The following is a 10,467-nucleotide window of genomic DNA, read 5'->3' on the forward strand; positions in this document are numbered from 1 at the left end:
TGTTCATTTTGATTTACTTGGTTTCCTGCTTGTACAGATAATGCACTTCTGTTGCCTCAGTTCCTTCTCCTACACTTTCTTTGTGTAATGCTGTTTATTGCTGTCTCTGTTTTGATACTGGTGGGATTTTCTTTAACTAGCTTTTATGGTCTGTTTTCTAATTTTCTGTAGGGATTCCAAAATCCCTGCCCCTCCACCAGGACACAAATGGAAGGAGGTTCGGCATGATAACAAGGTGACCTGGCTGGTGTCATGGACTGAGAACATCCAAGGCTCTATCAAATACATCATGTTGAACCCTAGCTCAAGAATTAAGGTAAAGATGCAGTTAAAAAAGCAAAACCAAAGCAATCTTCATGGTCATGTTTCTGAGAAGCAAATGTAGCTCATGGTTTAGGAGAGAGACAGGAGGTAACGCTGTACCTGGCTCTTTCATCCTACAGTGGTTGAAAAACATAGGGAAGCTTCTGTGCTTGTGTTCCCCCTTGAAAAGAGAGGATAGAGTTACTGCCCAGGAGAGCAGGTGAAATCTGGAAAATGTCTCCTGAAAAGCATTGTGTGATTTCTAGTAGGAATCCTTTAACCTGTGTAAACCAAAAAGGAAGCAATTTATCCAAGAACAGTCTTGCTCTGGTGGATATTTCACGTACATTTGGCCTTAACTTCCCCTGCCTGGTATTGTAGTGAAGTTCTAACCATGGGTTGCTAATTAGTTGTTTGTGAAATTAAAAACCTGGCCAGGCTCCTGGCTGAGAAGGCTGGTAAGGAGCTCATGACTGAAGGAAAACAAACTCCTGCTGTGGGAGCAAATACCCAGTCTGTGGATCAAGTCCATGAAAGCAAGAATTAAAGCTCCTTTCATGAAGTCTTTTTCTGAGAGATTTTTTCCTGGATTGGAAACAAGGAGTTTGTCTTACAAATAGAGGAGGAAAAATATCTCTATTCCTTGTGAATTCCTGCCCTCTTTTTGCTGTGTCTTGAATATATAATAATGATGATGAACTGTTGATGTTGCTTTTGCCTTTTATGGGTATTTAATTACACAGCTGAAAGAACATAAGTGCCATCTGAATAAAGCAAAGGAAACCATTTGTATTTTGAGAAGCAGGGAAGATGTGTCTTTTATGTCTCTCTCTAGTTGCTTCCATGGAAGTATTTAATATCATGGAAATCTGAATGACCTGCAGCTGTGTGGCAGCACAGTGTGAAGCTGAGCTGTGCAGCAGCAGCATCTCAGTGCTTTTGTACAGTGAGACTGTTTGCCACACACGGGCTTGCAAAGCCTTGAGATGCACATTGGAGCCAATCCTCTGCCTGCTCTGTAGTGCTGACCCTGTTCCAACTTCCCTGCAGGGTGAGAAGGACTGGCAGAAATACGAGACAGCTCGGAGGTTGAAGAAGTGTGTAGATAAAATCCGGAATCAATACCGAGAAGACTGGAAATCCAAAGAGATGAAAGTACGGCAGAGGGCTGTGGCACTGTACTTCATTGATAAGGTGAGGCTCCTTCCTTGGCTCCTCTTGCCTTCCCTGTCCTGCTGGGAATACTTGGGAATGCTGTGTGTTTGTCTTGAAGGCAGAATTGAGCCCAGTTACTAAGGTATCCTGAGACTTCCTAGTGGGCAGGCTCCTTTTCCTTCCCATTACCTGGAATCCAGAGCAATAAACTTTTGCACTAAACACGGCTATTTCAGGCAGCATTGTTCAGTTCAGGCAAAACTCACAGCCTGGTTCCAGAATCACCCAGCTGGATTAGTAGGAAGTTTGTGTGGGCCTTTTGTCTCTAACTTGCTTCAGTTTTCCTGCTGGGAATTTCTGCTGGTTTGTCACCTCTTCAGTATGAGGTCACAGTTGTGAGGTTTTGTAATTATGCTAATTTTTTCACCACAGCATAAAGAAAACTGCACTTGTGTTGATGCATTTAAAGCAACATAAAACCAGTTCCCAGACAGCTGTTCCCTAGTAGCATATGGTGTCTTGACTAACTAAATTAACAGGTTTTGTTCAAAATGGTTTGATGTAAACCAGGGAACTTTGATGTGAATAATTGTGTTTTCATATGACCGCTGAAGATTTCAAAAGTTAGAAATTGGTTTAGCCAGCACTGTTAAAATATGTGGGTTTTATGCAGTCAAATGTAGCCTTTAGATAATTTATACAAGCCAATATTTATATAACCTGTATGCTATTTGAAATTTATTTAGTGTGCAATGAATAGGTAGGATCATAGAAGAGAACAACTGAACTGTATGAACTGTTTCAACTAGAGTTCACATGGAAGTCAATTTGATTTTTAAAAACTGACACACTTTTTAAAATTAATTTCCGTTACTCTGACCTGTCTCACAGTTTGAATTACTTAATGAGCAAAAGTTGATAAAGCATTCTGGCTTAAACTCTTTTAAAAAAAAGGAGATAGTCTCCTCTGGACCCTGCTGGTTCTAGGCCAGTATCTGAGGGTTTGCAGCATCCCTTTATTCTGGGTACAGTTTGAATTCCTTACCTCTCTTGTCTTGATGTAAATGTAGCTTGCCCTGAGAGCTGGTAATGAAAAAGAAGAAGGAGAGACAGCTGACACCGTGGGCTGCTGCTCTCTGAGAGTAGAGCACATCAAGCTGCATCCTGAGCTGGATGGGCAGGAATACGTGGTTGAGTTTGACTTCCTCGGGAAGGACTCCATCCGATACTACAACAAGGTCCCTGTGGAGAAGAGGGTAAGGCACCTCCACAAGCACAAGCACACACTGAATAGCACAGAGATGTGGTCAGCACAGTTTGGATGGCATTAACAGGTTGCTTTATCACTGCTCAGATACCGAGCCAGAAAATAAGTCAGTTAGTGTGACATCCTTGTGGTGTGACACAACCCAGCAGATGAGATGTTCAGACATCTTGCAGCTCTTCCCTGTGGTCTCAGTGTGAAGAGTTGACATACAGAACTCTTAACAGCTGTGTTAGACAAGCTTCCTGGGTCTCATTCTCAAGATCAGAGTTGGTTTTGTCACCTATAGATGGTGGAGTTGCAGACCCGTGTGACAAATTGCAGCATAAACAGTTCTTAAGTACTGCTGGCACTGGCAGAGCAGCAGTTTGATTGGGGCTTTGATAATAGACAGCTCTGTCACAGTGGTTTGGGTCACCTTGGAGCTGAGCCCTCACACAGTAGATCTTGATCTTGGCTGCTCCAGAGCCTATGGAGAAGGTGCACTGATACCTCTGGCCTATGAACTTGGGTGTCTGCCGGCCAAGGCTTCTTATGCCATGTTAATTCTTTTATTTCTGTCATCCACCAGTTTCAAATCTGCTGTGATTTTGACCTCATTTCAGAATCAGTCCCTGTCCAGCAGCGTGAACCTGGAGGGCACTATCCAAAATGTTTTTGTGGGTGTAACAGCTTTGCATCTGGCTCACAACTCTGTGGTCTGAGTTGGATACCCTGTATGTAATACTGTGATAATTGTCATGACAGCCAGCAATAAATGCTGGTGCCTTGAGGAGCAAAACAACTGAAAAAAAATTAAATTACTGCTGCTCTAGAAATTAATGTGTGCTGGAATTCTTGATTCCCTGTGTAAAGAAGAAAACATTTTTTTTCTATTTAAATTTATTGGTATCCCTTGGTATTTTTTCAGTTCTTAAAATGGGGAGTTGAGTATTGTAGAACTAGAAATCTTTGTATATTGGGTGTCTATGGAAGAATGTGTGTTGTTGAGAAGCTGGAGAATTGGAGCACGCAGAGCTGGGATTTGTGGTCTCTGTTATAATCAAAGATGCTTTGATTATTCTCCCTACCCCAGTGAGATGTGTTTGGGATGAAATTGTGTGAAACAATGCAGCAGGGTTGGTTTCTTGGAGCTTCAATCTGTGGGAAATGGCTCAGGGGTCTCTTGGGCACAAGTAATAATGGGAGAGTAAGGAAAAGGCAGGAGCTTTGGGGTCTCTTTCTCTGTTAGGCAGCTACACCAGAGCAGTTAAATCTCCTGACTGTAATTTTGATCCAAAGGGTGAGAGGGCATTGAAGGCTCAGGACTCCTGTTGCTGGGGAGGAACCCGCAGCACAAGCATTGCATTGAGAGATGGTCTTTGCCTGCTGGGAAGTAACACCCAGCACCATCACTGTTCCCTGAAAGCAGTTTAATGGCTCCCTGGCAGTCCTGCTTTCATGCAATTTAGAACTGCCCAGTGCTGTCTGGTCTGTGTGCCTGATGTTCCTGGTGTTCTCTTCCTGCAGGTGTTTAAGAATCTTCAGCTGTTCATGGAGAACAAGCAGCCTGAGGATGACCTCTTTGACCGCCTCAATGTAAGCACACATAGTTCATGGTGAGGGTGGTGGAGCATCCTGAGCAGGCTTGCTCTGCACCAGGCAGTGACAGCTGCTCTGTTCCAGAAATGGTTTCAGTGAAAATTTTCTTCCAGAGCACCTCAAAGCAGTGAGAGTCTGTCTCAGTGTGGTGTCTGAATTGTCCACTGTGCCCACAGGTTCCCAAAGCGATGGGCCTTGGTCCTGGTGAGCCTGCCTGGCTCTGACCTGGGGAGGTTTTTTCAGAGTTCAGAGATGATGAATGTGTGAGGTGACAGATTTTCACATGCCATCCCTGTCTTCACACTCGGCTCTGTGGGAGCACTGTGGTGGTCCAGGCATGTTTATTGTTGCTGGAAACCAAAACCTCCACACCAAAGAAATCCTTTTTGGCCACTTGTGGTACTTGTTACCAATCTAATACTTGTTGGTTCTTTGTTCACTTTTGCTGTGGTTTCAGTCATGCTGTGGCTATTCTGTTGTGGTCGGGTCTGAGTACACCAGGTCTCAGCCATGAGCTGCACATCTGTGTCAGCCATAGATCCAGAGGTTTCACAAACACTGTGGTCATTCCTAGTGCTCACTGCCATCTCCTTTCTGCTTCTTTAGACCAGTATCTTAAATAAACACCTTCAAGACCTTATGGAGGGACTGACAGCCAAGGTATTCCGTACTTACAATGCCTCCATCACGCTACAGCAGCAGCTCAAGGAGCTCACGAATCGTAAGTCTTGCCCCTGAAGCTGTGAGGGGAACAGATCTTACCCTGCAATACAGATCTGGCTTCCTTGGCTGAGCCACAAGCTGTGTATCTGTTCACCACTTCCTTGTTACAGTTCTCCCAGTGCAAATGTCAGGCAGCTGAGGTCTGACCAAAAATCTGCTGTCAGTCTTTTGGGGTAGTTGAGCAGCTCAGCACTGGGGCAGAACAGAACTGACTTGTGAGCACGCCAGGGTGTGCTTTCCAGGTTATGCTTACCCTTTACCAAATGTGTTTGCTTTCTGTTAATTGTCAGGTGCTATAGATGACAGGCAAGACAGGTGCATGTGTAACAGCCCCATGTTTCTTGGCTGCTCATGCACAACCCCTGTGAGCAGTGCTGCCTTGCACTTTGCAGCTTTACCAAGTGGGCAGGTTGGACCCGTGAAGCCCAGCGATGTCCTGGGCAGGGCGGTCCCCCTGTCCCCTGCTCTGGCTGTGCTTCCCCTCTGTTGAGCTGGGGTGGTGTCAGTGGTGGTGAGGAGCATCCAGAAGGAGTTAGGGGCTGGGATGGAAGTGGCCAGGCTTGGGACTGTAGTTGGGGTGCAGTGTTGAGACTGGACACAGGAGGGGAAGGTTGGTTCTGCAGTGGCTGTGGGACACTGGCTGTGGCACCACACCCTGGAGAACTGACTTGTTCACCACTCTCCTGTCCTTCACAGCGGATGACAACATCCCAGCAAAGATCCTCTCCTACAACCGTGCCAACAGAGCGGTGGCCATCCTGTGTAACCACCAGAGAGCTCCACCCAAAACCTTTGAGAAGTCCATGATGAACCTGCAGAGCAAGGTACCTCCCTCTGCCCAGCTCTGAGGCAGCAGGGCTCCAAGTGCTGCATCTCAGGAGTCAGCATTCCTTTCCCTTGGGGTGAAAGCAGGGCCTGCTTTCCCTGTGGATTTGGTGGAATTGGTGGTGTGTATCAGATACAGGCCTGCTCAGAGACGAGCAGTGAGCTGGAAGGGGCTTCTCTGAGTTGTCTTTTGCCCGTAAAGAACAAGACCAAACCCTTTTTCTGCCCTTCATCCTATAGCTCTGTGTTCTGCTGCCTTTGAAACTTGAGAGCAGCAGTCCCTGGCTCTGATCCGTGTCCCCTAAAGAACCTGGAGTGGGCAGCCACCCCTGTTGTGTGAATCCCAGGCCACTGTCAGTGGTACAAAGTACATTATGCCCCTCTGACTTGACCTCTTCCTTTGCAGATTGTTTCTGGTGAAGGCCATGAGGTCCAAAGGGGTTAGGTCTGTTCCTGGTCTGGCTTTAGAATAACCTTCACAATAAGGAGTTCTGGTTTGGCACTGCAGTGTCCCCTGCTTCCATAACACCTAACATGGCTGCCTTCACCCTAGATCCTAGAGCTTGGGAATGTTTAAGGGGAGTGTTTGAACAGGGGCTGCAAAATGCTGAATCTCCCTGAATCCCAAACTTACTGAAGTAGAACTGCCTGAGGCATTAACACCTTGCAGTGTGTAGGATTTGGGGCTGATCCTGCTGAGGGATCAGGGATCATCCTTCCATGTAGCCATCAGAGAGCTGGTAGTGGTGGGATGCAGTGAAGGCAGACAAGCTGCCAGGAGGGGTTTGTTGGCCAGGCCAGACCGAGCCAATTCCTCGGCCTGCATGGTTGTAGCTCTGTGAGAAAGCTCCCAGCATCAGCTTGTCTTTGGAAATGAGTGAGGCCCTGTTTTCTGAGGGGGATATCTCAGCACACTTGGCTGTGCAGTGACCGGTGGCCTGATTGCTCTGCAGGAGTGGATCTGACTGCTGGTAGATTCTGAACGTGGTCACAAACTGGCTTCTGGGTCATGCTGCCCAGGGGTGACTGACACAGCTGTCAGCAGCTGGTTCTCAGTGCCACCATCTGGTTTTGCCTCTCCTAGATTGATGCCAAGAAGGAGCAATTAGCTGATGCCAGGAGGGAACTGAAAAGCGCCAAAGCTGATGCCAAGGTCCGGAGGGATGAGAAGTCTAAAAAGTAAGGCTGGTGTTACTGGGCTGTGCCATGCTCCCAGAAGGGGCCCTACACCCTGTGTTCCACTTTCCTGACCTGTGATTTGGGAATGCTTTCTTTTGCCCTTTTCATTCTGTGCATGAAGAAATGGCCACCTGCGGCGTGGTCTGACCTGCGGTTCCTGACGTGGTCACTCACGCTGAGCCCTGCCAGTGCTCACCCACCCTGCTGCTGCCCAGGACCAATGTGCAGCATTGCTGTCTTCCTGGCTTGCACAATTAATGAATTCATTAATTGCACAGGCACCTCCCTGAGTTCCGTGCTCCCCGTTGGAAGCCCACAGCACAGACCATGTGCTGGGGCTCCGTGTGGGCTTTGCAGAGCAGCCACGGGGAGCTGAGTTACAGGAGCTCTGGAAGCAGGATCACAGCATGACTTGCTGAGGGATAGATGGGCTGGTGTGGGAGTGGGTGTAGCATCAGAACAGTTCAGGCTGTTGCTTCCAACCCTTTCAAACAAAACTGCTGCTTAAGATTCCTGCTCTGCCTCTTGGAAAATGTCAGTTCTTAATTGCATGTGCTGAGCGTGTTGTTGTCACCATCTGTGCTGACACAGCTGCCCTGTGTGGCTGGTGGCATTGCTTACCTTGAGCAGAGTCCCTTTGGGTTCCTGCAGTGCTGGCAGGGCATTAGGAATTCAGTGCTTTGTTCTTTGCTGCCCCAGGACAGTGGAGAGCAAGAAGAAAGCGGTGCAGAGGATCGAGGAGCAGCTGATGAAGCTGGAGGTTCAGGCTACAGATAGGGAGGAGAACAAGCAGATTGCTTTGGGCACCTCCAAACTCAACTATCTGGATCCCAGGATCTCTGTTGCTTGGTAAGCCCCTGCCTGGGGTGAGCTGGGGTGACCCACCCCACCCCTTCACCTCTGTCCTGTCCCCCCACATAGCAACAAGGGCAGGGTCTCTGGCCTTCCTTTTATCCCTGACTCTAACAGCATCTCCTCTCCTGCAGGTGTAAGAAGTGGGGAATTCCTATAGAGAAGATTTATAACAAAACCCAGCGAGAGAAATTTGCCTGGGCTATCGACATGGCAGAGGAAGACTATGAGTTTTAACCTGTTTTTATTGAGATGAATTTTATGGGAAAAGGGAGTAGCCTGGTTTTTAGGGAGATTGATAAACTGTGAGCCTTACTTGTCCTTGGATGCTGGGGAAGGGGGAGGAAAGGGGCAAGTGAGCATCAGATAAAACAGCCAACATCTTGCAGAAAGCATAACCTGGAAATATCTTAAAGGAGCTGAGCCAGTTGTCCTATGGACAACTTATTTAAAAATGTTTCAGAGATCCAAATTCTAGCTGTCTGGTTTGTGTGGTTTTTCTCTTGAGGCAGGGCAAGTGGATGGGGGATTTGTCAACCTTCCGCCAGGCAAATTCACCATCACACTGAGAGCGTGGGAATCTTTAGCTACTGTATACAAAATCCAATTATATTGGTGCGTTTTTACAGTTAGGGTTTTGCAATAACTTCTATATTTTAATAGAAAATGGACTCCTTAACCCCTGCCCTTCCCCTCCCACCCCATTTCAGAATTTAACAAATAAACAAAATTTAAGGAACCCAACGCACCTGTTACAGCTGTCACTATAGTCATGGAAATACCCAAATCTTTTTCAATTTGTCACTTGAAACAGTCGTGGCATTGGAACATGAATTACAAATATCCACCACATTTGTTCAGAGCAAATCATGATGGGAAATCGGCCTCCTGACTTGAGTGTTCCTATTTTAAATGTGAATTTTTATTTCTTTTTAATTATTTTAAAATATTTAAACAGTTTTCTTTCTTTATGATCTTAAAGATCGTGTAGGTTTGGGAGCGGGTGGGGGGAGGGGGCCGTGTGATGGAAAGATGTGTGTGGAATTTGAGGACAAGTGAAATTGGAAACAAATGACATTCCCATCATCCTTTGTTCTGAACACATTCTGTACACTTCCAAGAATTATCTACTTTTTAGGTTTGTCAGACTGTTTTACCTTTTCCCTCCCCCTTTTTTTCTAAGCCCCACTCCCCTCTTTTACTTGAAAGATTTTATTGTGTAAAAAGAAGTTTCACAGGTCAATAAATTTCGAGGGAAATGAGCATTGGTCCAAAAAGGAAAATAATCAAGATTTTAGGGCTTTTATTTTTTTCTTTTGTAATTGTGTAAAAAAATTTTAAAAATTAAAAAGCAGAATTTTAATGTGAAACCTTTTTTTGCTATAATCATTAGTCTTAGAGGCATTGTTAGCGTAGTGTGTGTGCAAGACCATTTCCTGCAGCCTTTCCTCAACAAGTATCTTCTATTTTTATCATGAATTCCCTTTTAATCAACTGTAGGTTATTTAAAATAAATTCCTACAACTTAACTGAGTGTCGGTGTCTCTGTGTTCTTTCACCCCCAGCCCTGGATGTGAGGCCCCCCTGGTCGCTGGGCTGGGGGCAATGGTGGGCTGCAATTCCCAGCCCCAGCAGGAATTCCCTGAAGGATGTGCCCATCCCAGCCTTGCTGTGATTGTGGTGCCCACTGTGGCTTTCCATGCAGGCACAGCTCACAGTTTGCTTTGCCCTGGGGGAAGCCCTGCCCAGGACAGCAGAGAGCAGGAGCAGGGGGATGCAGTGAGCCCAGAGCTGCTCGTCCTGGTTTCTCTGCTGCCTTTTATTCAGCCCCAGCCCTCTGCACAGAGCAGGATGGAGGGAGGGCAGCTCCTTCCCCTTCCTGGCTGGGAAGGGCGGGAGGCTGGACAAGCACACAGGTGATGAGGCTGATGGATGCATTCTCCTCCCTGGCACTGGGAGCAGCCCTGGCCTGGTGTCCTTGGGGATTGTGCAGCAGGCACAGCCCTGGCTCCTCTGCAAGCACCTCCCTGTGACCCCAGAGCTGGGGTGGGCTCGCAGACCCCCGAGGGTGGCTCTGGGGCCAGGCTCAGCCAGCTGAGGAGCCTCTGGGCAGCCAGCCCTGAGCAGGGCTTCCTGCTGCTCGCTGCGATCTTCAGGCACTTTGTTGTGCCTGCACAAACTTGGAGTTTGGCAGGAGTTGCCGTTTGCTCTCTGGGGCCTTTCCAAGGTGCAGCGGTGAAAATGCCAGTGGAGAGGGAAAGGGGCTCATTGTGCTCCCGGCCTGCCCGTGCCTGAACAATGCAGCCTGTAAAAAATATCGTTTCTATTTATACAGCCCTCCTTCCCGCCTGCAGACCTGGCCCAGTTATCCCCTATCTTACAAATTCCAGTATCTTGCACCACTGAACAGGGAATTGTGGAATCCTTGAAAATTCACCCTGCTCCCTCCCAGCGCTGGGGAGCACAGGCTCTGTCCTGGGCAGGGGGCTGAGGAGGGTTTAATCGGTGGTTTTGCCTGTGGCACAGCATGGTGAGGACCACACACCCCACGCTTTCCATGGAGAATTCCCAGACCCCATTGACTC

The 10,467-nt window shown here is 47.4% G+C and overlaps 1 protein-coding gene across 2 annotated transcripts in view; it reads left to right on the forward strand.

The window, feature by feature from the left end:
• The window catches only part of TOP1 (DNA topoisomerase I), a 65,861-nt gene extending 56,446 nt beyond the window's left edge, over positions 1 to 9,415 (forward strand). For both annotated transcript variants that reach the window (XM_053958569.1, XM_053958570.1), the window contains 9 exons: positions 172 to 316; positions 1,354 to 1,497; positions 2,529 to 2,714; positions 4,232 to 4,300; positions 4,910 to 5,024; positions 5,723 to 5,850; positions 6,936 to 7,030; positions 7,730 to 7,879; positions 8,017 to 9,415. In XM_053958569.1, the coding sequence (XP_053814544.1) occupies positions 172 to 316; positions 1,354 to 1,497; positions 2,529 to 2,714; positions 4,232 to 4,300; positions 4,910 to 5,024; positions 5,723 to 5,850; positions 6,936 to 7,030; positions 7,730 to 7,879; positions 8,017 to 8,119 (1,135 nt within the window). In that variant the 3' untranslated portion in view covers positions 8,120 to 9,415. The remainder of the gene's footprint in view (positions 1 to 171; positions 317 to 1,353; positions 1,498 to 2,528; positions 2,715 to 4,231; positions 4,301 to 4,909; positions 5,025 to 5,722; positions 5,851 to 6,935; positions 7,031 to 7,729; positions 7,880 to 8,016) is intronic.
• The last annotated feature ends 1,052 nt before the right edge of the window (positions 9,416 to 10,467 follow it).

The sequence above is a fragment of the Vidua chalybeata genome, chromosome 17, assembly GCF_026979565.1.
Source record: "Vidua chalybeata isolate OUT-0048 chromosome 17, bVidCha1 merged haplotype, whole genome shotgun sequence".
Classification (NCBI taxonomy): Eukaryota; Metazoa; Chordata; class Aves; order Passeriformes; family Viduidae; genus Vidua; species Vidua chalybeata.